The sequence below is a fragment of the Lagopus leucura genome, unplaced genomic scaffold, assembly GCF_019238085.1.
Source record: "Lagopus leucura isolate 7727_CA_CO unplaced genomic scaffold, USGS_WTPT01 Super-Scaffold_100004, whole genome shotgun sequence".
Lineage (NCBI taxonomy): Eukaryota > Metazoa > Chordata > Aves > Galliformes > Phasianidae > Lagopus > Lagopus leucura.
This window is the reverse complement of record NW_024962264.1, coordinates 42,300,066-42,327,322: the sequence shown is the minus strand read 5'-3', so window position 1 is coordinate 42,327,322 and position 27,257 is coordinate 42,300,066. Positions and strand designations below refer to the sequence as shown.

General features: G+C 37.0%; 2 protein-coding genes across 2 annotated transcripts in view; one reads left to right on the top strand and one right to left on the bottom strand.

Annotated features, from left to right (window-relative positions):
* PCM1 (pericentriolar material 1) overlaps positions 1-12,429 on the top strand; it is a 39,578-nt gene extending 27,149 nt beyond the window's left edge. The window contains exons 25-39 of the mRNA XM_042871104.1: positions 318-490; positions 571-702; positions 1,213-1,333; positions 1,625-1,762; positions 2,006-2,139; positions 2,863-2,997; positions 3,161-3,358; positions 4,812-4,871; positions 6,882-7,020; positions 7,580-7,728; positions 8,036-8,105; positions 8,809-9,062; positions 9,260-9,352; positions 9,469-9,592; positions 11,158-12,429. Of these exons, the coding sequence (XP_042727038.1) occupies positions 318-490; positions 571-702; positions 1,213-1,333; positions 1,625-1,762; positions 2,006-2,139; positions 2,863-2,997; positions 3,161-3,358; positions 4,812-4,871; positions 6,882-7,020; positions 7,580-7,728; positions 8,036-8,105; positions 8,809-9,062; positions 9,260-9,352; positions 9,469-9,592; positions 11,158-11,183 (1,946 nt within the window). The 3' untranslated portion in view covers positions 11,184-12,429. The remainder of the gene's footprint in view (positions 1-317; positions 491-570; positions 703-1,212; positions 1,334-1,624; positions 1,763-2,005; positions 2,140-2,862; positions 2,998-3,160; positions 3,359-4,811; positions 4,872-6,881; positions 7,021-7,579; positions 7,729-8,035; positions 8,106-8,808; positions 9,063-9,259; positions 9,353-9,468; positions 9,593-11,157) is intronic.
* Positions 12,430-15,769: 3,340 nt separating this feature from the next.
* LOC122180178 (general transcription factor IIE subunit 1-like) lies at positions 15,770-23,215 on the bottom strand. The gene is made up of 5 exons (XM_042871697.1): positions 23,195-23,215; positions 18,871-19,332; positions 17,321-17,522; positions 16,531-16,757; positions 15,770-16,158 (listed from the first exon to the last, which is right to left on the bottom strand). Exons 2-5 carry the CDS (start codon positions 19,319-19,321, stop codon positions 15,770-15,772), a joined length of 1,269 nt encoding a protein of 422 aa, XP_042727631.1. The 5' UTR covers positions 19,322-19,332; positions 23,195-23,215.
* Between the last annotated feature and the right edge of the window lie 4,042 nt (positions 23,216-27,257).

Below are 27,257 nucleotides of genomic sequence, written 5' to 3'. Positions count from 1 at the left end.
CACTGAATGCATTTCAGAACTGAAAGCAACGTTGTGGTGTGTGCAATATTCTATTCAATAAATTCTTCCTTAAGATACTGTTTGGAACTGTAAGAACAAAGTGTGATCGACACAAATACTGTATGTTCCATACTTACAGGATTTCAGAATTTGTTATGTTCAAGTCCTTATTGCCTTTAGGAGATGAGCAAGCTTTAGGAAAGTATCTGCGTAATGGAGATCTAATTCTCTTATATTAACAAGCACATTTTTTTCAACTGGATTAGTGTCATGAAATGATCTTTTGATGATTTTTTTTTAATTATTATTCCTTGCAGAAACTGGTAGTGATCTTTCTATGTTTGAAGCTTTGCGGGACACAATTTATTCTGAAGTCGCAACTCTTATTTCTCAAAATGAGTCTCGGCCCCACTTTCTTATTGAACTTTTCCATGAGCTACAGCTGTTAAACACAGATTACCTAAGACAGAGGGCCCTATATGCTTTACAGGTATGCACAAACTTTAGAGTCTTATGTATCAATTGAAGAAATCGTTGATGTTCCTTTTACAGTAGTTTTTTTTTCTTCAGGATATAGTGACCAGACATTTATCTGAGAACAATGAGAAGAAGGGGAAATGCATAAAATCTCTAAATACTGCAACATGGATAGCATCAAACTCTGAACTCACTCCCAGTGAAAGTCTTGCTTCTACAGATGATGTAAGTTTTCATTTCAGAAGCTAGTTCACTGTCAGCTTTTCCTGTTTTCAATTTATGTACCAAAATATTGTAGTGGTGACTGTAATTGTCTAAAATTCATAAAAGCTTTTTGTGTGGTAGAATTCTTTACACTAAAAATCACTGATGTGTAAGGGAGGAACATAACATGGAAAACAATATGGACAGTATAAACTGGAAATTGATTTTCAAAATATAGCCAATATCCTGTGAATAAGGTCAGTACAAATACTGAATACAAGGTTCCCAATAAATTTATTTATTTGTTCATATTTAAAAAACTAACAAGACCTCCACCTAGTTTCCTATTTGCTTACACTGTTAAAGTATTTGAAAAAAATATGCTAGAATTGCCTGTTTTCAGGATATGACAGCCTGGTGACAAGCCCTTATATCACAGCATGTGGCTAAAAAAAGTTACTGGCTCATTCTCACATCTGTGAGAGTATGGTGCATCCCTGCTTTGTACTCAGCTGATGAATGTTTTTTTAGGAAACGTTTGACAAGAACTTCCCTACAGAAGCATGTCAGGACTGTGAACAAAATGATGCAGACAATGGGAGTACTATGTCTACATCTTCACATTTTGAACCCTTTGCCACTGATGACCTTGGTAAGAATTGTGTGATTTACATCACAAGTATTATTCCTTCACCTGCTCTCCAGAAATGACTACATTCATCTACTCGAGTAGTTGCTTTCATGATCTAATATGTAACCACAGGTTTTAATACAGCACTTTGAGCAATTAGACACTTGATGAAAGTTTGTGTAAAAGAACATAATAGCAACTGCAGTTGTGTAAATTTTGAAACCTACAGCATTACATTTTTATTGTTGTATTCTTGTCTATCCTTTGAAAATTTTTTATTTAGATTAAAAGATGTTTTTATTCTAAATATAGGCAACACAGTGATTCACTTAGATCAAGCTTTGGCTAGGATGAGGGAATATGAGCGTATGAAAATTGAAGCTGAAAGTACCCTTGGCTCTGAGGGCTGCTCTAGTAATTTTCAGGGTGCTACTGCTGCTAAATTAGAAGGTATGCACATATATACATATTTTACTTAGTTTTAGAGAATAAGTATTCTAAATATCAAGAGTAATTTATTTGGCTGAATTGTTTTCTTCTTCCTTCATATTGAAAACAAAGTTTTGTAGGTTCTTAATGTACTTGAGTAAATATGATTTACTCTAAAAGGAAAATATATATCTTTGAAATTGATATTTCTTTAATAGTAATGTTAAATGACTTAGATGCGTACACTTTTATTTTTTAAATGAGGTCCCAGCACGAGTGAATGTCTTTCTGTGCCACAGTCAAGTGATGTTTCTGCTGTCCCATGTCCTCGCATAGACACCCAGCAGCTTGACCGGCAGATTAAAGCAATTATGAAAGAGGTCATTCCTTTTCTGAAGGTAAGAACTGTTTGCAGTAGTGTGTACTAGAAAAATAGGAAGAGGAGCTGCACACTTGCATAGAATACTGTTTACACTGAATTAGTAGAAAATGTCATAGCCTTTCCATGTTTTAAGACAATAAAAGTAGCTTTTAAATGTTAATGTTTTGTCTAGTGTGTTCTAAAGCAGGCATCTTTGCTTCCATTTTCTACCCATGTGGATATATTTCAGTTTTTGAAAGGCAGGACCAAAACACTGGATTTATGTTTGAACAAGTTTATAAATAAATAAAAGTTGTTACTACTTGGATATATGGTTACCATCAAATATCTTTTAAATTTCCACTTCTGTATGAAATTGATAACTCATATGTTAGCAACAACTGCCAATGTATACTGAGTTACAGACATTTCTGACGAGGAAATAAGGATTAAATATTCCAGTGAAGGAAATGGTAAGGCTTTTCGATTGCACAGGGCTGGTGGACTTTTGTCTCGTGAACAGAGATTTTTGTTTGTAGCTGACCCAATTGAATAGAAATATTTGGAAATGTATTTCTGAAATACTTGCTCAGGTGAACTGGTAATTTTAACTCAGCCTGTTGCACATGATGTGACTTGAAATACTTTTGAAAAACAGCTAAGTTGTTGATTTTCATCTTTTTGGTGTTTAAAATATCTCAGTATTTGAGATGATTAACTTCTTAGTGTTAACAAAGCTCGTTCTGTAATACTTTTTTAGGAACACATGGATGAAGTATGTTCTTCTCAGTTACTGACATCAGTAAGACGTATGGTGTTGACTCTTACACAACAGAATGATGAAAGTAAAGAATTTGTCAAGTTCTTTCATAAGCAACTTGGCAGTATTCTTCAGGTTAGTAGTTTTCAGTTGGCATTTATGGTAGCAAATTGTTTAACCAAGATTACAAACTATTATATACTAAACTGATTTTCAGAGTTACTAACAGTTGACAAGTAGTTAGTGTTTGAAGTGTGAAAGCTTGTTTCAGAAACTGAAGATTCATTTCTTTTTGCAGGATTCCCTGGCAAAATTTGCTGGTAGAAAATTAAAAGATTGTGGGGAAGATCTTCTTGTGGAGATTTCTGAAGTATTATTTAATGAATTAGCCTTTTTTAAACTCATGCAAGACTTGGACAGTAACAGTATTTCTGTAAAGCAGAGGTGTAAACGCAAAATAGAAACTGCTGAAGAGATGCAGTCTTATGCTAAAGAGGTTTGTCTTCTTTCTTTCCTTTTTTTTTTTTTTTTTTTTTTTTTTTTTAGTTTGGCTTTTCCAAATTTCTTAAATGTCTGTTTCCCAAACTTTGTATATGAGGAGTGGTGGTTATTTGCTTTTACAAATCACTTCTGTGTAGTCATAGTATTGATTGTGTAGAAACATGAACTGTTTTCCACTTTAAGGGAGATTTCCTGTATTACAGTTGCTGTCTGCCACATGTGTGTAGACTTTGATTGAAGGGAAATTGTATATGTGCACATCCAGCCATGGAATAGTATTAACATCTGTCACCAAGTAGTCAAATTAAGTATTTTAGCATATGAATGTACCAATTCATCATCTCTCCATCTCTTCCTACAGCTTCACTTGGAGTAGTTTTCATACCATCTGTTTTAGCTAGCAGTTTTTAGGAACTCATTTTGAGTTATGTGAACTGTTTACAAAGGAAGCACTCAAACAGATCGTGTTAGTGTAGCATTTAATTAAATCAGTATCTCACTGTTTCTTATTTCATAGTATGGTTATGACTCACGTGTCCTTTAAGCCTTCTTTTAGAAACACAAATAAAAATCCCTCAAGTCAACAGTAGATAATGTGAATCTGTCATGAACTATGAAGTCCAAGTAGTTTAAAGCATAGCATCAGCTAAACTTAAGTATACCTCAAGTTAGACATACTAGTACTGTACCTACCTGGAGACCTTCTTTACCTTCTTTAAGGAAGTCTATAGAGATGCTCTGAATCGAGAGGGATTTGGGTATGATTTCCTACGTTATGTGGATTGTTTCTTTGTTAGATGAAGGATTGGTTTGCTCCGTGCCATAAGAATGCATGGAGGCAACTTAGATCTGGCGTTTATTTTATTCTTCTGAATTGGAATTATGGTCAGTGCTTGTGTTGCTGTTGTAAGTTTAGATTCAGTGTAGCCAGAGATGAGCCAGAACTGGTAGTCCTGGCTGTTCTGTACAGATCCACGTAAATACCTCTGTACAGTTTTTCAGAGTTTCAGATCCAGGATCCTGACTGAGGCACATCTGGTTTTGCACTATTCTGTGGCTGTCTTGAATCCTGCATAGTAACTGGTTTTAGATTCAATGCTTAAAAACATAGCTGGCTGTCTTGATCAGAGCTGGCGTATTTAATTCCATAGCTTAATTATGATTTAACCACAGACTGCAGAAAGAGCCTGTGTAAACATTCTTTTTCTATTATTTTTTATTTTTTAAAAAGGCCAAGCATGCTTATAATGTTTTGTGACTCTTAAATTGAGAAGATGTCTGTGTAAACATCTCATAATATAGAATTCCTTGTTGCTTTCCACTGTTTTGACATAGCAGTTCTTGGTAAGACTGGAATTTCTGGCAGTCTTCCAGGAAGCCTTAGTTTGGTTCAGTATTTTTCTAAGTTACTTCAGTCTAGAATTGAAGACAGTTTGTATTTCTTCTAGGCAGAAAAAGGTCTCCAGGTGGATGTTTGTTCATTTACTGAAGATATCGATGAGGACAAAGTATGTTTATGCTTCTAAACTGTATTTTATTCCTCAGATAATTTCACAGTTCACTTAGTGTTTTCTATCATACAAATCCAGTAGCTGTAAGCAATCAATTTCTTAGTGTTTATGAATTTATAAAGCATCTTGGTTTTTATCTTCTTTATGATATTTTCAGTGGTTTACTTCAATGAAGTAAATGAACTTCCTTTGTTTAATTGAGTTGCCAGTATGGAAAACGACTACAAAAAAAAAAAATCTGCCTTCACCAGTTACTCTGTTGTATGCCTTAGTAAACATAACTTGTATATTGTTTCCTTAGTTATTGCCAGTGTAAAGACTGATTTATTTCTCATAATATTTTATCTTCTTATCTTTCAACAAGTGCATTGAGATCAATAAAGACAGATAAGCATCCTTAATACTGCTAATTGAACTTTTGTGTAGAATGACTTTTACTTTAAAAGTGATAGTTTGAATGTCTAAAAAGAGCAAAGTTAATATTGAATGCTGTGCAACTGGAGTGATTTGTGTTACTTTCTTATTAGCTTTATGCTAGGAGCTTTCTTTATTAGTATTCTTTTTTCTATATTATAAAACAGCTATGAAAGTTTTCTTTTAGGATTTGGTCTGGGGCTGTTCTCCCTATTCTCAACTCAAAGCATTGAGAATTTAGTTATTCCTTTACTCTTTAAGTAGCAAGGACAGTGAGCTGAGATGGTTCTTAACTATTTGTAGCAACAAGCATTTTCTTTTTTTTAATCTTGCAAGTAAATTTTCACCTCAAGGAGGAAGGAGTTGTTGTGCCTTATGGCACAGAGTGGTTGAGGTACTGAGTGGCCTGTATGTTCTCGAAGTTAACAAATGTTAGGAGCTGAAATATTTCCTTTTTGTTTCAAAAATCACTTAAAGTCATTGTGTATGGGGACAGGGGTTGTATTTCAAATTTGTATCCAACCAAGGGTAAGATATAGGTGATGTATGAAGTAGTGTTGAAAGCTTTCCTGTATGGGCTGCAGAATCATAGAAACACCCAACATCATCCAGTCTAACCATCCACCTATCACCAATATTTCCCACTAAACCATGTCCCTCAGTACAACATCTAAGCATTTCTTGAACACCTCTGGAGTTGGTGACTCCACCATCTCCCTGGGCAGCCTGTTCCAGTGCCTGACCACTCTTTCAGGGAAGTTTTTTCCTAACATCCAACTTGAATCTCTCCTGGCACAACTCGAGGCCATTCCCTCTAGTCCTAGTTACATGGGAGAAGAGGCTGACCCTCACCTCACCACAGCCTCGCTTCAGGTAGTTGTAGAGGGCAAATAAGGTCTTCCCTAAGCCTCCTCTTCTCCAAACTGAATATAAGTGCATATACAGACTTGTATGGGCATAGAGTAAGTGCTTTCTTCTAGAGCTTAGAGCTTCTGTCATACTACTTTGTAAGTAAAATTGGAAATCTGTGTATCATTGTTTTTGCTTCCTTCTGTGTAAAAGATTCCTGTAAGATTTGGAGCAAAACTCCAAGCTTTACTTGAGATTTGTACAAAATTTTCTCACTCAAGATATTTAAAAAATCATTCAGCAGTGGAACTGCTGAGTAGCTGTCAAATAAATGAAAATGAGTAGTTAGGGATATTCCTAATGTCTACTAGAGACCCTTTAGTAGCGGAGGAAAATCAGTAGAAGGTAACAATGCCAGTGTTTCTTTCTTCCTCTTTTTAATGACTGAAAGAAAAATGCTTAAGACTAGTTAATTGATATGAGCCTTTTCTGATAAGTCAGTTGCATCCCTTCTGGTGTGTCTGAAGCGTGTGGTCTGTCACAGTATGATCTGATGCTGTTTCTGAAGTGGCTCTGCGGTTCTTGTTTCATGGCTATCTGTCCTTAAACAGTAGCTTTTAGTCAGTAGATATTTTTTTTTTTTAATTTTTGAGGGGAAAAAGAGGTTGCTCTTTAGGGCAGGAACCATAACTTAATCTTTAGATAAACAAACATGAAATTGCACAGTGTTCCTTGTTTTCCTAGGACAAGGATGAGACTGAAATTGTCAAACCAGTACAGGGCTTAGAAACGTATGATGGTAATGAAGTTCCTGAAAGCATCAAGTCTGATGCTTCTGACCAAGAGGAAGATGAAGAAAGTGAGAGTGGCCCAGTGGCAATAAGTAAGTGTTTTCTATGGCTCATTATTCAGTGCTTTCACCACAGCTTTAACCAACTAATTTTACAACAGAATTTTTGTTAAGCACTTCTTAGTAACAGCTTCTGTCACAAATTTTCTAGACAGATCTCTTCCAGTAGAAATTCTCCAGAACTGTATTTATTAATACCTTGTTAAGAGTTAGATGTTTCAACTAGGGGAGCTTCTGCTCTTTGTAATTAGTAGATCTGAGAACAACAGCTCATGGTTTGGTTTCCCTTATATTTCCATTCTTCACAATAATTTGTTTAATAGCTAACACACTAACACAGTAGTGAGTGATTTTTTGGCAACGTGGCTTATGCAGATCGTTTGGATCTTTAAAGTATATCATCACTATAATAATATGAAAGAATACTTTGAAATAAGAACTAGTCAGTGTGGTAAATCTCAAAATGGGTTTGGATTTGCAGCCATCTTACTCTGTCAGATGTATCAGTGAGAGTTCTTACTGAGAAAATTGAATGAGTTAGATCAGTACATAATTACAGTATGAAGATGGCTTAATGCTTATTTACCCTTAGGTTTATCAAAAGCAGAAACGCAAGCTCTCACTAATTATGGCAGTGGAGAAGATGAGAATGAAGATGAAGAAATAGAATTTGAGGAAGGACCTGTCGATGTGCAGACATCGTTACAAGCGAGCAATGAAACACCAACTGAAAATGAACAGGTATCGCCAGGGTTGTAAACACAGAAGAAACCAAAGCCAGTGCATAACTTTTCAGAAAAATATCTTCATATAAATCTTTTTTCTTGTTGCACTGATTTCGTTATTGTTTCTTATGGATGTATTTCATATGTAAATACTCATAGCATATATTTGCATGTGAATACTGTGAAATATGTGCACGTTTTTAGTACTAGTTAAGACAAAAACATGGAACGGGTGTTTCTAGCAAAGAAGAGTGCATTAGACAATAAACTATGATAATTGATCAGTAAAATTTGTTCTAAGTCATTTTCACCTTCCCCAATAGACTTCAAGCCAGGAACTGAATAAGTCAAAAGGCAGTGATATTTTGTCATCTGAACAACAATCTGTTAAAGGTAAGACCAGTATGAAGCTAATTGAGAGATTAACACTTCCATATGAATTTGCATACTCTGAGAATTATCTCAGGCAGTGTCTGATATATGGAACTAAGAGGAAGATGGTGAAACTTGCATGAATTTACTAGGCTTTGTTGGGTTGTTTTTTTTTTTTTTTTTTTTTTATGGAACAATGTCATTTAAGTAGATATGTCTGTGTTGATACAGACACAGTAAACCTTCTGAAGAGGAAGCCTGAAGTAATCTTAAGTACATAAGCGTGTTATATTTGATGTTGGACGCTAGCATGAATTTCAGATAATTGTTGCAGCCACTGACACACAATTGTAGTTGAGTAATTTGTCTGTAGTATTTTGATGTTTGGATTTTTCTGGTGCTGGTTTTTTCTACCATTTACTAGCAGTTGAAATAAGTTTATAGTTTAAAGATTTATTCTGAGATGTACCTGATTAAGAACTAAAAAATTATTTTCTGTCAAGACCATTGCAGCCAGGTTGTATGGATGTTTCTTCTAACTGTTGTTACTGCTTCCTTTCACTCTGTCTTGCTGTTGAAAATACTAGTATAGTTCACCTTCATTGCTCATTTGTAACTGTGAATCATGATTTAAGAAAAAATGTAATTTTGCATGCTCAGAATATTTTAGTGTCTCTAAACATTAAAAATAAAACTTAAAATTTAAACTTAACTGTGGCTTTAGGTGAACAAGATGCAGCTACAATGTTACCTCATTACCTCAATGTGGTGGAGAACAAACCACCTTTAGCAGTGAATACTCCAGAATTGTTTATAGCAGCCAGTATGAACGCGGAAGAATCAAGCTCATCTTTACCAGAAAATGAAACACAAATGCTAGATGCAGCATGTGTAGTAAACAAGTCCTCTGCTGGAAGTTCAGAAAGCTCCATGGCTGGTAGTCCTGACACAGAGTCGCCTGTGTTAGTGAATGAATATGTGAGTACATTTCAGTTGACGTGCATCTAAAAGAACTTTTTTTTTCATATTTCAGTATTATTTGTAGTTTTCAATCTTGTACATTTTAATTCTACAAATTTAATGTATGTGTTTCTGTTTGATGCACTACTTAGTGTTTAAAAATCTTTGAGTAAAAATAAAACAGTGGCACTAAATGTCACTATTTTTATTAACAGGAAGCTGGTTCTGGAAATATAAGTCAAAAATCTGATGAAGATGACTTTGTGAAGGTTGAAGACTTGCCCCTTAAACTTGCAGTCTATTCAGAGGTATTTTGCTGAGTTTTGTTGGGTTATTATTTAGAAGTGCGTGCCTTAAATATCTTACTTATCAGGACAGCAAAAAGAATTAGGCAGAACTGAGTTTTGTTTTACCTGTTATAAAGGCAGATTTATTGAAGAAAATAGCATCAGAGGCCCAAACCAACAGCTTGTCTGATGAATTATTGGATGGAGGTGGGCAGCAAGATCGAGAATTAGTTGGAGATGCCCAAACTCTGAAAGAACCAGGTAAGGATTATTTTCTAAATCATCTCCACGTGTTGGGAAGACATTCTAAACACCCTTAGAGTTTACATATCTTATTATCACTGACTAAAGATAGAAATCACTGTGGTGCCGATATTTTTTTATCATTACACATTAGAAAACAATCTATTGGTATGAACAGATTTTGCCTTCGTTGTCCCTTATATACATTCCTGTTAGATTCTTTGACTAAACATCATAAAAGTTAACATTTAAATTGCATAGTGTAACTGAAGTGTTTTAAAACTTATAAATCAACGTTTACATTTCTTGTTATAAGCTTGTTTTAATATTTTACATTTTAATTGCTAGTTTCTAATTCAGTAATGCTCAATATAACTTGTTGGCAGATTGTTCAGTTTTTTTTGTAACATAGAAGTTCTACTGAGTTTACAGAATAGCAGAATCTCTCTTTGGGAAAAACAAAATGATTTCTGTTATAAGGAATACTGCAAATTAGAAAAACTTGATGTGTATGATGACAGTAAATATTTTCATTGTCATTTTCATGAAACAACTTCTGCAGCTACAAAAACTTTATGGTAATGTAAGTCAATTTATTTATGGTTTGATAGGATACTGATGTTGTGAAATGTCATGGTATTGTTCCAATTATCAGAGGTGAGATGACTTGTGATTTATGGATACCTGATGTAAGTCTCAGAAAAGAGTAAAATATTTTCCTAGCCAGTTTATTATTATAAAAGTTTCAGTTATGTAGAGCTGGGATAGGAAGTGGGGTGAAGAAAACAATAATAAAAAGATTAGAAAACAAAAGTAAGGGTTTGTTATAGGAATGCAGAGATAGTTACCACCACAGTGTCACAATGTTCCATGAGTCTGGTCAGCAGCAGTAGAGCGTTGGGGTGCAGATTCTCTCTCTGTTGATTGCAGGCTGAAGGGAAACACAAAAAGGGAAAAACATGCACATATTTTTGTGGAGTGTGTGTGTGTCTATATATACATATATATTATATACACTGTCCAGTTCTTCTTGGGTTGCCTATAGTGATGGCACATCTGATACAGTTGCAACATCCAGTGCAGGTTATCCATGTCAGAGAAGCCAAGGCCTCCAAGCTAATCCCAATTCCTCAAACAACATAAGCTGACGAAAGCATTTCTCCACTGCAGTTGTAGTGACAGCATAGAATCTTCCAAGATAATGCGAAGAAGCATCTTCCATTTCATACACTGCCTGTCACCATTTTGCTTGTCATGACTGTGCTAGCAGACGTCCATCGTCTCAATCTGGTGAATATGAATGCGGAAGCCTGATGTAGGTACAGTCTGGATAAAAACGCCGTGCCACAGAAAATCTGTAGCTAGCGACGAAGACAGTGTTTATCTGTGTAAGTGGGATATGTCTGTAGCTTTTCTTTAAGTAGGTCATGATTTAAAGTACTTATGGAGAAGAGGCGAGGATAAATATTTCTTGTAAGTATCCATTATTGATCATATTCTTTATTGAGTTGAAGTGTGGTTAGGGTTCTGTCTGATGCTTTGTTAGCTACTAGACAATAATGAGTATATTCTTTATTTTACAGAAACTTTTGGAGCTCAAAGTGCATGAGAATAATCTGAAGATACCTGCATATGTAAACTCTATACAAATGCATATGGAAAATCAGCACTAATTTCACAAATTCTGAAAGTGTATAAAAATGTAAAATAGTTTTTGACACGCTGCCTCTTAGAATAGTAGGCTAACTTCTGCCTGTGGCAGTTTGAACAGCTGGAACTGAATCTTCTTTTATTCAGTTTTGCTGCACTGTTCTTTTTCTGTCTTAATCTTTTTTATTGTGACTTGTTCAGTAATTTTAAAAATTTGTTCAAAATTGTAGTTTTAAATAAAGTTTGGACTTGTCTGTAAATTCGTCTTTTGGAAAAATTTCCTCAGGCTTATAAATGATATGAGGAGTTGGTGGAAGCTAACTGACCTAAGTGTTGGTGTGTTTATAGTTTGCTGGTCCTGTTCAGAGAAACACTGTTAGTTTTTCTGTGAGAAGAAACTCTTGTCTCACAGTTTCTCAGTCTTCTACAAGTGTGACATGCAAAAGTCTGTATCTCCTCCTTGCCTTATAGCCTAAGTATAGCTGGCCTGTAAAAATTACTCTCGTTCATGGCCTGTGGAATTAATATCTGTCAGCACATTTGTCGGAGGTGAAGTAGATACCCTGTTTTGTTGTTAATTGCAGAAAACATCTATTTTTTTATATTACTATTTCCAGTTCTTTATTATTTTCTTTTCAGTATGAAACAGGATAAACTTGGCTGAAAATTTTAATATCCTTTCACATGTGGCACTTAAAATTGCTGTAAGTGAATACCTGTAGAATTTTTTCTTTAAGTATTTAACTTTGTAAATGGTTTTGGTTGTAAAAAGGAAGATGTATAGAAAATTACTATTAAAGTTACCGTGTATTTAAAAAAAATTAATAACAAAAAAAGAGTTTAAGTTGGCACCTAATACAGTCATGGCAAAGGCAGAAATAGGGTTATAGAAAAGTAGATTGAAAACTACATCAGAATAAAAATTTTATTTGCTATTTATTCCTAGTAAGAGGAAGTCATAAAGCTGAGCTAGAAATAGTATATCCAGTGTATCTACTGGCAGTGTAGTGATCCAGTTCGCCATTTGTTAGGACAAGACTGTTTTCAAGGCAGTCAAGAAAGTAATGATTACCTTAAGTTCAGAATTTGCTTCCTTTTTGGTTAGTATTCAGTATGGCTATACTGTATGGGAGACATTTTAGTAGTAGTGAAGGTTCAATATACGCAAAGTAGAATGAAGTTTGAATAAAATGAGTGTGATTCTACTGTGATTTCCCTTTTTATTATTTTTTGATTCTGAGCCTCAGCTTTTATGAATGGATTTTTAAGTGGCAGATCAGAGATAAGAGGTGATTGTAAAAGCAAAATTATACATATTAAAAGGTTTAAAGACAATTTAGTTACCATGCAGGCTTTAAAGTGACTGTGATGCTGCATGTAGAGGACAAGGGAAGTACAGTCACATAGCAAGCTAGTGAAAATGAAACAAAATGAAAGCTTTTAATCACTAAACGAACACCAGAATCGGTAAACCTAAAAAAGGCCATAATCTTATTTTGGCAAAATATTGTTTACACATTAAATGTTAAGCTCAGGAAACATCATGAGCACAAACCATTCCAAGGTGAGCATTCAATAGTGCTATGAATAATGCATTTTGATGGATTTGCCCTGTTCTGGTGATGAAATTTTGAGCAAAACCTGTGATTGGATTCTGTGGAGATAATCAACACTTACTGAGACGAAGGGGTAGTACAGGTAGGCCACTGCCTTTGCTTTGATGAGGGATCAAATTGCAATTGAGAAAGTGTGCATAAAATCCATTGTGACTTCAGAATATGAGGCAATGCTTGGCAGCATTAGATAAAATTGCAATTACAATTGATGTTGAAGCAGAAAATTATCCTGCAGGAAGGGTGGTCAACTATAATAGATGTCAAAACTAAGGAGGGATGTCTAGATGTACAGATGGATTGGTTTAATGTAATTTTGAATGAGAAAAAATAAAGAGTAGTGCTTACCGTAAATACATTCAGCACTAACAGTGTATGCTCATAGAGAAGGAACACAGATCTCCTTGTCACACCAGCAGGAATGATACCACTGCTGCATGTGGGCATAGCAGGGAACAATCTTTCATGGTGTTAAAAATAAAAGACCTTGTACTCAAGATAGCTCCTTGTAGGCAGTCTTGCTCTAACAGCTTCAGAAGCAATAAAAAAAGCTGATAGTGCACAGTGTAGGTGAAGCCTTTAGCTGCAACTTCAGGATTGAATGTTCTGTTTCAAAATCCATGGAAGAAAATGAGGAATTGTTTTTAATCGTGAAAATGAAGTTGATAATAGTGATAAGCATCAGGAAGATGATGTGTTGAGGGGAAGAAAATGGCAATAGTAACCAACCATAAAAAATATTAGTGAAAAGTTCTTCTCTTTATTGTATGCTGATTAGAGATGTGAGAGTGACTTCTGTATAGCTTTGCCAGAGTCAATTGTATTGTTGTGTTTGCTCTGTGAGTTGTAATTGCTTAAGGAAATCTTGGTTACAAAATCTTAATTTGAAGTACAAAGTATTCGATGGCAGACTTCTACATAGAGGCAGCATTTTTTGTCTTAGTTTTTGCCAGTAATTTGATAGGGTTGAGAGTTTAAGGGTTTTTGTTGTTGATTAAAGTAGCCTAATAAGAATTGAAACTGCCCTTGTAATTGTGTTCCAGTTCAGAGCACTAGTACTGTAATGCATAGGCTGTACCTCAGGCTAACTGCCCCAGTTAATGAGACACATGAGACAGGAGAAAGAATTGACACTCACTGTTTTCAAACAAGAAACTCTTGTCATAGAGTAACTCGTCCACTATTGAAAGTTTTCTTCAATAGTGGATGAGTTACTCTGTTACAAGTGAAGCCTCTGCCATTCTTCTACCTCTGACACTGTAAGTTAAATTCTCTTCATACTAATCCATCTACTTTTGATATTCCTTTGTTCACACTTTCTCTCTTCACAGAATCCTAGAATAAACAAGGTTAGAAGGTAGCTTTGGAGATGACTTTGTCCAACCCTTTTGCTTAAGCAGGGCCACCTGGAGCCTCTTGCACAGGACCTCATGCAGCCAACTTTGAAGTCTACAATGCAAGAGACATTACAACCTATAGGGAACCAGCACTCAGTCATCATCAGAGTGAGGAAGTATTTTCTGATGTTCGAACAGGTTCCTCTCTTGGAAGTTTGTACTCTCATATTCTACTTTAATTATTCCTTGCTAAAATAGTATATTTGCCAAAGAAATTAAGCGGTATCTTACACTCTGATACCAATGCTTCTACTCTTCTGTAGTACCAGTCAAGTAGAATGTCTTTCTTTCCAGTAGTATTAGAATCTCACTTAAAATGGGTGCAGAAGAGTATGAATGGAAATTTCAGCTTGATAAACTGCTTGCATAGCAATCTGGACCAAATGAATATTACAGTACATTATCTATTTTAGGCATCTTGGGGGAGAAAAAAAAAAAGTGTGAAAGGCAACTGTTGGGGCTAAATGGCTGTCTTGCAGCTCCTGACTGCTGTACAGCCTTCTCTAAGGAAATAACATTGAAATGGGAACAGACATTTTTTGAAACTGTTCCCAATTCTGAATTTCATTGTGCTGTTATCCCCTTAGGAATAGCTGTATGGAACAATAAGTGAAAAGCATTTTTAGGTTTTTTTTTTTTTCATTTTGTAACTTTTAAGATGAAAGTTAACATACAGAACTGATTTTTCTTCTATTGCTAACAAAATTTAGTAGCAGCTCTTTGAACTGAGAGATATTACTACTGCATAGAGAATGGCTTGCAAGCCAATATTTAGGAGAATGTACTGATACAGAGTGAAACCAAACCCTATTAGAATTTGATTCACTTCTGCAAATTCTAGGAGGAAGGTACTGTACAATCAATAGGTGTACAGAGGTTAGGCTAAGTAGGATTATCACAGTGGTAAGATAATAAATGAAAAATGCTCACTAATGTTGTAGGCTCACTATAAACTCCATGAGGAGCAATCTCCAGAAAGAGATCCTTCCTCAGTGGCAGTCAGCACTTAAATGAGATCTAGGAAAGACGGAGCCAGACTCCACGCCTTCCATCACACAGGTGAATTGCCTTCACCTGTGCTCCCGTAGCTGACTCATTGCTTGCCACAGGTGGTCAGTCAGAGGTTCAGGCTGTGATCAGTTGTTCCCATACAGGTACAATGACTGATTTTTTTTTTTTTTTAAATAGATTACAACAATGCTTTTGAAACTTTATTTTAATCAGATCACAATATTCAGTTGCATTTTGGAATTATTTATGCTCCAAAATTACTGATTAAAGCATTCACAAAAAGTCTAAGCACTGAAACAACAGAAAACCCGTAGTAACTTTGGGCTCTTTTTCTGCAGTGCTAGTGTTTTGAACTGTAGCTCCTACAGGTGATATTTCTTGCTAACAAAAGGCATTCAAACAAAGCATAATTCATCTGTTATGAATTTAAGATCCTGAGTTAAATGATCAAGCTAACTTTGTCTTAATCCAAAAGAAAACTTTACCCATTCTATACATTCTATGTATATTCAGTGCAATAGTATTTACTCAAACACAGACTGGAACATTTCTTGTACAACTTTTATATAAGCTTCTCTCTCTTCATTTGTCATGAGAGACACAAGCTCTGGATTTTCACTAATTTCACCATATGAGTAAGGCTGAGCAGCTACCATTAAAATAGGATCTAGTGATTCTTGCTCTTCCTCTTGTTCAAACTGGCTGCCTGCTAATTTTGTTGTTGTACTTGAGTGTTTGGCATTTTCAGACTCACTGTCACTGCCTGATTCAGATAACTTGCTTTTGACAGCAGGAGCATAGTCAGTGCTGGACAATGACTTCATGGATTCATGGATGAGAAGAGTCTTGATGATTTCATTCTCGCTGACAGTTTCTTTAACAGTTTCTTCAGCTTCTTCAGAAGCATTTGTTCCTAACACACGATACGTTAGAGCTATGAATACTTTTAGTTACCAGATACTATGTAAATGAAATATTTTTTCCTACTTTGTTTAGCATTCTCTAAAATGCAGGCATTTTGAAGAACTTTCTGCTTAGAAGTAATACCAGTGGTGCCTGGCTAGAGTGAGAACATTTCAGGACATGGTACTTAACTTCTGGCTTTAGGATTATTATCTAAGCCACTCTAAAGAATAGTTTTCAGAAACTAAGTTTTGATAGATAGTCACTAGACCAGAATTGGAGGGCTATTGTATATTATGAACCAATTTCACATCATTTTCTAGGAAAACTACATTTAATTGAAATAAAGCTGCTGAACTATTTGTCAGTGCCCAAAACTTACCAGCATTATTGATGGTAGCTGTTGTTGCTCCTTCCACAGTGCTCTCTGACATCCAGATAGGTTGCTCTTTAGTTGCTTTTTCTTTCTTTTTCTTCTTGCACTCAGAATCTTGGACATCAATAATTAAGTTTTGACTATATGTATTGCCAAAAGAGGAATTTTTGGTGGCCCATTTTTCAGGTCTACTGCAGGGTTCCGGCGTGCTTGAACATACCTTCTGGTCAAAGCTAAATGAAATGTCATCCATTTTGGACTGATGAAATACAAGCAAGACCCTCACTTCCCATTCAAACCACCACCACCACTACCACCACCACCACCACCACCAACAACAAAAAAAACAATAAAAAACCCCACCAAGAATGAAGCTTATTAGTTGCCTAGCTTTAACAGGTTCTCTCTAGTTCTAAATAATTTTCATTGCCCCCTACTTCATAATAGAGGCAAGTGATTCCGAACCACTGATTTTTTTGCATGATTTCTGTAGTAATGCATTTCTAGATAAAGGATACCCATAGAGTAACATTACTTTATCACAGAAAAGGCTGTGAACTGTATTCACCAAAGGAGAAGTCTAGAATATAACTCCTTAAATAATGTAACAAAAATAAAGCTGTAAATTTATAACAATTTAGATGCCGTAGATAATAACTGGCTTCTTCAGTAAGGAGTTTCCCATTATGTACAGTCAAATAAAGCAGGCCTTTAGATTAGGTATTTCAAAGATGGTACAACTGGAAAGTTGTTGGAGAGGCTGTATTATTAGGAGATAGGAGAGTTATACTTATACCTTTCTGATATGCCTGGGATTGCTGTTGGCTGAGGTTCCAACAAGTCATATGGCAGAACAGTATCTTCTGTCTCACGCAGTAGCACGAAGATAGGTTCCATCTGCTCATTGAATTTTGCTAGCAAGGTTCGAGCATCTCGCTTAGGCAGTGCTGAGGCATCTTCCTCTACTTCAGTATTGCAGTAAGTACAACGGAAAGTCTCTGCAACGTTATCAAAATTGAAAAAAATCTCATGTTCATAGAATACAAAAGATAAACAGTAACTTGTTGAGAAGTCCTACCTGGACAGTTTCCAAAATACTCTAAACTTTACTAGAGTTTTTGCATTTGTTCATTTCATCCAAAGGAATTCAAAGTCTAGCTTTTTTTTAGGGGGGAAGGGAGGTGGTGGTGTGTGGAGGCATAAGGGGGGGGGAGGAGAAAGACTGTATTCTCATGTTAGTTGTACAAGAAAGAAGTACCCGTGCTGGGGGGAAAATTTAGGTTGGTTAGACTTTAGACTTGCAGTAGCATTAGATACTAAGGTGGTTTTTTTTCCTTATTTTATGATCTTTTTCTAACTTCACAAACATATGAAAAGACATTTGCAAGCATAAAGAGCATCTGCTGGTTTTAGTTTGAAGTTCCACAGTTCAAAAAAGACTTCATTAAAACATATACTAAGTCCTACATTTGTGTCTAAATGAAATAATCACCAGCCTTCATCTTTGCATTTCAGTAGCACATCAGTGTCTCTAGGATGAGAACAAAGCGATAATTTGCCAAATGACAGCATGCTAACTTCACCTTTGAAATTTCAAGTTAATCGCTGTAAAGTATGGGTCATTCTCACTGGCTTTGGCATCCGTTCAAGGTGCCATGACCCACATGTTAGCATCATAGCTGCATTTAGAGTAATATATTGCAATAGAATTCCGTTTTGCCTCCTTTTGAACAAGTGCTCTCTAGTTATTTTGATTTTAAGGAGGAGAAACCCCGGACTCTGATGCCACTTCTGCTATGGATGTGTTATGTTGCCCTGTGAGGAGCCTGAACTTCTCTGTTTCCAGTACAGGACTGAAAGAACACCTCTCCTCTGCTGACAGTCTTTGTTGTGGTTATTACAGTTGGTGGCTGCAAACTGCTTTATCCATCTTTATCCATCCAACTCTTCCATCAGAAACATCAAAGACACAAAGATTAACTTAAATTCAGAGTAGAGTAACATAAATATGTATTCATTTCCATATGAGAAAATGCAACTAAAGACAGATGAGTAGTCTTAACCCAGGTAGAGTGTCTAATTCCTAGCAAGGTGAAGCCTAAATCTGGTTCCCAACTCTGGCTCTTACACTCAATATTATTTTCTCTCGTTGGGCCTATTCTACAAAGAGCTTTTCCTTTTACCCTCATTCCCCAGCTTTTTTTCCTGTCCTCAGCTCTTTGCCCATCAGTAAACAAGAAGTAAATCCTAACAAATACACCTTCCTTGCAAAGCTCCCAAAAGAGCCAATTTAATGTTATCACAGTTATTCTTCAAGATAAAAACCAAATAAACAATTACACACACCTGTAAATACATCAAAGAGTTGATTGACCTCCAGGTCTGTGTATGTGCTAGAACAAGATGGACATTTAAACGAGGACCTGGTAGTTGAATCCCGCTCATCTGCTTCTATCTTCCGCCGCACATGGTCCAGTTTGTACTTTATCACATCCACCAGCACCTTATAATTGATGTAATAGTAGTTGTGTCTTGTGCTCTTCCCATTAGGCCCTGTTTCAACTCGCATACGCAGCTTCACAAACTTGTCTGCCTTGAGTGTGTTGAGAACAGTGCGCAGCTGTTTGCGTTCATACTTGAGCAGCTGTAACAAGTCATCCTCTTTCACACAGGGGTAGCGGGTCAGTACATCCACGGCCAGGGAGTATTCTACTCCATAGAAACCCCTCACTATGTATTTGGCCAGGCGCTTTAGGGCTGCTGGGACTTCTGTGGTAACGTTTTGCTCTTCCATCATGAGTTGAACCGCTGTCAGAGAAAGAAGTGTTGCACAGCAAGTTATGGTAAGCCTTTTTGTTCACTGTCATTTGCTCTTCTGCAAGTCTTCACTGAATAAATTAATATAAAATCCTTAATCTGCACCTATGGATGGGGTGGTACCAATAGACAAAGATCAGGTATTCAGGTACAGCAGTTACAACTGTAGTATTCATATATTCTGTGAGTTTTTACACAAGAGGACATCTAGAAAAATAGGTACAGAAGACAGTATTTTCATGTCTAGGCATGCCTGAAGTACTCATTTTCACTCATAGCCAGCCATAAAAATGACAGCTCAGGATGCAAGCCAAGTGGAAAATCTATAGTTTAATTCATAACAACATAAAATAGATGTGGTTCTACCTTCCTGTGTGACAAAGCTGCAATGGATATTTGAGTACCTTAGTGTGCTGCTTATTATGTTGTTGGTTTGGTTTTTTTGTTTGTTTTTTTCCCTTGCTGGTTGTGAGGGTCACGCAAAGGCCTAGAAAAAGGATGTTCCATCTTGCCTGGCACTGCCCTCACGCAGCACAGCATTAGGGCCAAGCCTACTAGATCCAGTGCATCAGAAGGTGGGTGGGGGTGGGACAGCACATTATGGCACGTAGTAAGTTGCCAGAACTTGCATTGACATCCGCTTCTGAGGGGCACCTTGCTCAATCACAGGTGATTGTGCATCACTACATAGAGCTTGCAGTTACTCTTCAACAGAAATCATAGTTAAAAAAAAAAAAAAAAGCTATAATTAAATTTACATCTCATAGGGAAAGCACTGTCTTGTCACTAAATTAAGTATAATCCTGGTGGTCTAAGGCTAGAAACCCAGAAAGAAATGGCACTACCCTGACCTAAATCTCCCACAGGAAGAACAGGGAGCACTGCATTAAGCTGTTCAGGGAGGATACTGAATATCTGGGCTTCGACAGGCCTGAGAACCCTGACCTGGCTTTGCGGTTTAATGAAACATGAGTAGAGGTTGGACCAGATGGTCTCCAGAGGTCTCATCCAACTTAAATTATTTTGGTGTGTTCCAGAAGAATTAAGCTGAATCCTAGTAAGGAAACTAAGGTCAGTTCCACCAACGGTCCACAGACTGTAGAACAGTGTTTCTAAGATTTTTCATGAAAACCTCAAGGAAGGAACAACTTTTTGTTTTTTTCCTCCTCTCTAGTTATACTTTCCCTTCTTCTTTGTCCTCATCCTCTGAAAAGTTTCAGCCAAACCATCCATCTGACTCAATGTAGCTGATAGGACTGGACAGATAAACCCTTTCCCAGATAGGAAAGCACAGGTCCTTGAACTTTTGTTGAACTGAGTCTCCCAGAACTAAATCCAATTCTAGCTGCCAGTCAAGCCTTAACATAACACCATCTTTGTACATGTGTGCAGGTGTCTGCGCTGGGGCAGGAATAGCTTCTAGCCAAGTACCTGGACTGTAATTCCATCTCCACTCCTATCCTTGGAAAACTCAAGTCACTGCTTCATTTAGAAAACATACAGGCCTGAGTACAGCACCTGTCTACAAGCCACTCGATCAGCTGCACACAGCTGGCAATTTCCATTTCACCACCTGCAGCAAGGTCTCTTTGCTCTTACAGCTGAGTAGGCTTTCTTGTTTTCCTTTTGAAGTCAGGATAAATGTATGCAGAAGAAATAATCTTCGTATAAAGTATAGCTGAGAAGCTGCAAACAGCACAGAAGTGGCTAGAGTACCAGACAGCTTAGATTTGCTGATTTGCTGGACTCCCACGTCTGCTCTCTGGTGTTAAAACTCTTCAAGTGCTTGAGCAGAAAATGATTTCTGGAGTACAGAAGAACAGATTTTTTCCACTAAAGAATATGCTAACTTATGCTGATGATTTATCTCTCTCTCTTTCTGACCTCAGATTTGGAATTTGTTTCTGTGCAGTGGCTTCTATTCAACAGGATGGAGGGACAGTGTCCCAACATCAACTTCAAAGATCAGGAATGTGACTTTGAGCATCCTTGGGTTCTGGAGAGCACTGAGCCTTGTCCTTGCTGGCTAACACACTGACAGGAGGCACTGGGACCTTCACTATGCTCCCTACAGAAAGGGGTCATCAGGTATTTTTGTAATAAGGACCAGCCACAGCAAAGAGTGGAAGTGCAGCCTCAGCAACTGATTGGGATCTGGTACCACTCCTACCGTGCCCTGCAGAGGCATTAGTGTGGGCTAGTATCTCAGAACAGGCTAAGATACACTCTGTGTGGATTATTTATTTTAAAAATGCCAATTAGACTGTGTTGCTTTAAAAGATTAGTCAAGAAGTAGATAATGTGGTTTTGTTAATGTGGGGCAGAACCATGACACTTCTTTTACAAGCAGGTCTCACAACAGTTTTTTCTGACCTAAAGTCAAATATATATACATATTTTTTAAAAAATATATAATAATATATAAAATAATAAAAATATATAAAATATATTAAATAAAATATATAAAGTAATTTCCAAAGGAACAGGATAAGGCGATAACCTCATTAGAGAATATGTTGGACCTAAGCTGTAAACCTGGGGTTTGCTGGCCTATGAATTCTTATGATTCCTCATCCCAGACCTGCATTATGTACTTGCAGAGATTTGAATTGCACCGAAGTGTTTCCAAACACCTTAATGTTAATAACACTTCAAGTCCAGATTCTTACAACCACAAAAACTATTAAAAAAAAAAATGAAAAGGAAAAAAGCCACCATTTCCAACACGCCCAACACCAAACCAGCCAAGCCAAAAAAACTCAGCACTTCCACAACAACAGCCATTGTCCATCACCTGTAATATAAATACTGTGAATATATTCTGCAAAAATACTGATAAGAAAACACCACCACCACCAACCACCACATACACATAGTATCAATTTGCAGTAGAAATACAGGTATTCAAGCTTTTGGTCAAACATAGAAAGCAATGGCTTTCTTTTTACAAGAATAGCTGAATTTCCACAGAATAAATAGCAGGCATGGAAAATACAAACGCAGCATTCTTTCCATCTCTTTGCTACATCTGAGGTGATGTTCTCCAGTCCCTATTGATAAACTTCCTCGCCTTCCAATTGCCTAGAGGCTCACAGTTCAGGAGAAACTGTTGGTTAAGAGCTGCTGTCTGCAGGCAGCAGATCTCCATTAAGAAGAAACTGAGATGACCCTTATCAAGGAAAGGAGAAGAAAGTGGAGCAGCTTTGCTGCAGAGATAGAAGGGCTTCAAGCAGGAATCTGCTCCAGAGCTGAGCTGCAGTCACACTCCAATAAGAGACAGGTATTTTGCTACTTGTATGGATCATTGGGAAGTAGCTTTTTTCAGTTGGTAGCACATATTGACAGATACCTTTGAAATCATGGCCTAATTTCTACTGTTAAGTGCTTTTGAAGCACTTTTATGAGGGTGGGATTTATTTTTTTTGACCTCTGTTATTTTAGATGCTGGAGCAGCTCTTCAGTTTGTGATTTACTTGGAGCTATTATAGCTTCAGAAGAGAAAATACACCGCTTTGTTTTTGCCATAAGCAAGAATAGGAACTATCTTTCAGACCATCCTTTGTTTTGGGAAACCTGCACAGAATTGCTTACTGTATTAACAAGCAGCTATCAAAAGTAGCATTTCAAGTTCACAGACATCACATAGAGCAGGTTGTACAAGGCTGATCTACAGCCACTTGCTTAGTTAACCTTCTATTTGAAACTGTCTGAGCAGATAAGCTACACGCTTTAATTTTTTTTAATTAGACTTTACTTCAAAAGCTCTATAGAAGAAAAATTTATTAAAGTAGTCTTTTGTTAAAATTAATATAATCACGTTATTTGTAACTAAGTTAAAAACTTTTATCATTACCTCCATTATATATGCAGAAATCTCCAGACTGCTGCTATACAACAATCACCCATTTCCTAAGAGCTCAAAGTAACTGCAAAACGAGCTTAAGTATTTCCCAGCTTTTTCCTACACCCATCTGTGATCAGCCCCAATTATCACCCAGGTGGAGCAAGAGTCCCCAGATCACATTTCATTAGGAACTGAATGAATTCACTCTCGTACACGTTGCATCATGATATAGTTACAAATCTGATTGCTCAATGCTACATACCTACAACAGATCAGGACCAAAGTTTTAAGTGACTGCAATCTGTGTTTTCATTAGCATGACTTTACAAGACTACAGGTAACATGATAATTAACTCATTTTTTTGTTGCAAAACAAAAACATAGCCTGGGTAATTTACATAATTTGTGTTTAGGAGCTTTCATTGAAAATATTCAGAAAAAAATAGCATACATATATTTAGTTTTTGTGTTTTTGGCATGTTCTATTTTAGGTGGCTTCTGTCTTCAAAGGAAATGAAAAATATTTTTTCACTGTATTTTTTCTCAGAAGATGAAGTTATACTTTTATTTCCTTCTATGGGTGAGAAAACCACGTTTAAAACAAACACTAAACTGAGGCTGCCAGACACACTTAGGACTGTAATCATCAATTTGATCTCCAGTCTGTCCATCATGTATGTGTGCAGTGGAGGTTGGAACCTTGTGGTAATTAATGTGTGGTATTGTGTGTTAAATTTAAAATGTTGCACAGAACAGTTGAGCAGGTATATATTTTTTCATACTGTGCTTCTTGAGCACACTCCTTTGCTATGATGTTCCATTAGAACATGCAGAGGTGCAAGACTGCATGCTGGTACTTGTGTTTTGTCTGTGGGAAAGGTTTAGAATGAGTAATCCCTGTGGGTTTCCTTGCTAAGTGTTTTCAACAGGGAAAGTGCTCTGTAACCTCAGAGTTTCATTCATGTGGCTGTCCTCAGCCTGTGTGTGGTGTGGAAACATGGCACGAAGACATAAAATAGCTTTCTAAATTCAGCAGTGCCATGGTTTAGCTGGGAGTACTGCTCTCAGAAACAGGAAATCACAAGCACCTGGGCATGCTATAGCTGATAAGGATGGCTTGCTGAGTAAGGACATCAGCCTGCATGTAGTAGAGGTAAGTGTACACAGCAGGGGTACTGCTCAGCCCTGTGCCTGCATGGGTGGCGGTGTTCTGTGTGGGCTTTTGCTATGTTCCCTGTTGCATGCACACTCAGAGAAGAAGCAAACATTGTAAGTAAGGTAGTAATAAAAAAATGTGGTTTGAGTGTTTCTGAGTGCCTGTAGTTCTGGCACTGAGGACCGTGGGAAGCAGGATTTGAGCTATTAAGTTGTTGTGCAACAAAGACATTACTGAAAGCAGGAGCTTGAGACACAGGTAGGCAAAGTTGTTTGGTTTTTTTTTAGGCCTTTTTGAACAGTGATGATGTTTGTGTAGAGTGGCTCTGGCATTGTGCTGTGCTTGGGGCTACTTGAGGAAGACAAGGCAGGTTGTCAGTTGAGCAGTCTGAAATGGGAGAAATAAAGAGCATCATCAGAAGTTGAATGAGAAAAGTAAAGGGTTGCTGCTCTGTGGAGCAGGATCCCCGTGGAGTAAATGCAGTACGTTTTCCCTGTGGATGGTGTACCTGGCCTTGCAGGAGGTTGTGATGTGTACCTTGGGCAAACATGAGCTTTGCAGGCTGCTTTTCTGTCTTCTCCTGGCCCACCACCTGCTATTCTGCCTTCCTCCAGTGTTCTGCTTCATTCTACGTCCTTCACGACAGCTGGTACCTGACACTCCCTTAGTTTATAAAACAAAATCTCTAGCCTGTACCTTCAGGTGCTGTGAAATGACAAAACACCAGAAAGATGCTAACAGACCATATATAACCTGCTACCCTGTGCACACGGTTGTTAATTGCACCATTGCCTCTCTCTTTCCTTGCTGTCCCATAAGTCTCTGCTTAGACAACACACCAGGTGTTAATGTTTAACCGTGTGTTTGTGAACCAAGCAAACCCTGCCTCGAGATGGTTCTTTTTCTTCATGTGCTGGTTTTCTTAATGTGCTCTCCCCTTATTACTGAATTATTGAATCCACAGTCCCTGAAGGCGTGCTGGTATCAAACTAAATCAGCTTTTGATTCTTCTCAGAGTAGCGTACATTGTAATCTTCCCCACATCCAGAAAGGTAGAGGCTTATGCTACATATGGAGCTCTGAGCTGTGGAATTTTGATTGGGGATTTTTTTTATTTTTATTTCTTGCATTGGGTATTGGCCTAATGGAGAAAGCTTAGCAAAATTAAGAGAATGACAGAACTTTAAAAGTGGGAAACTCAAAGCAAACTTAATGAATGGAGTTACCTAAAGTACAAAATATTCGTCAGAGGCAGGCATTACTACTGGGACTCTTCTACTGTTCACACATAACCCTTGAGCTAAAAGAATAAACTTTGCAAAACAAGTTAGACTGAAATCTTGTCTTGTATACATTTAATGTAATTCAGATCTGATTCAGTGTGGTGCAGAAAATGGCATGAGGGCAGAGCTCCAGGTACTCAGGATGTAAACAAAGCAACTCCTTTAGAATTAATTTTGTCTCTTTTAAGTAACAGTGTTTGGGAGCAGACCGAGCTACAAAAGATCCTCATAATCTTTCATAGAACAAGATAAAATGCTCTGAAAAACCAGTAGGCAGGCTAAGAGGAATCAGCTGAGTGGTCTGCTTGCTTCTTGATCACAGTATTTCCTCGATTTTGAATGTTGTGTTTCCAGACAGTTGTAACAGTTACAGGAAGCTTTTTATAAAAGGCATTAATATGTGGAGACTTCTTCCCAAGGCAAATTGTGGTTTCTGCCACTGCTTTGAGCATTATTATTTCTGGCTAATCTCGTTCTTCTGGTGCAAAGGATGGGAGGTTTTGCTGTTTGGAGAGATTTGGTGTACCTTTTTCAACCATGATTCTGGTCCTGCAAAACCAGAACAGCTGCTGATCCTCAGCATAAACAGGTCATTTGCCTACTGTTAGCACTAAATTGAAAACCAAGATTCTGAGCTTTTTCTTTTTTTTGGGGGGGGTCTGCTTCTTTCTCCTCCCGGCAGTGGTCTGAGGAGCTGTGTGAAGGGCAGACAGGTGTCCATGTGCTGTGAAGGAGGAGGTGGATTGTGGTGCTTGCTTAGGGGTTCTCTGCTGCTCTATCAAAGCCCTCCCCATCGTGCCTGCTTTCTGCAATTCAACTTCTATTTAATCTTACTGTTTCCTTGCAAGTACTTCCTTGATAGCTGTGGGAGTGCTCTGCTCTGGAGTTTTGTGTCTAAGCACAGCAGAGACAAGGAAAGCTGTGTGGCTCTCTTGCACTCTGAATGAAATATGTGCTTTTCCTTTAAAAAAAAAAAAAAAAAAAATTCAAGAGAATAAACTACAACTATACAATATACAACTATAAACTTACAAAGAATTAAACTTAAAAGGAAAAAATACAGATGGTTAATTATTAACCTGGGGAAAAACAAGCTGAAGAATCAGGTTGTGCTTTCTGTGGTTGTGAGATACATCAACTATAAATGTACAGTACTTAAATATGAAGAAACAGATCCGTGTATTTTCTATTAAAAAAAAAAAAAAAAACAAAACTAATAAATCATTTTTTCTTTCTTCAGTGAAATGGCCTTAGCTTTTATGACAGCAGCTGGGGCAGCTGGAACAAGGGAGATGAAACTTATGCTAAAAACAAAATGTCTCTACTTGTAATAAACAAATGTAACTTCTCTGGCTTGAGATAACCTTTAGAGCAAGTGCTTTCAGCATGAAGAGGTGGAGATTAAATCAATAAGCAATTAATAACATTAATCGCTGTTGACATTAAGGCAGATAAAGTATAGCATATTTGCTTCCTTTTTTCCTTTTTTTTAATAGCTTTTAATATTTTTGTCAACAGTCGACACATGTATTCAGGCTCTGGATGGATATCCATGGGATTTAGCTATGCACCTGCAATTATAAAGCAATTTCCAGTGTGGAAATGTGGATTCTCTTGCACAAGGGGCATACCA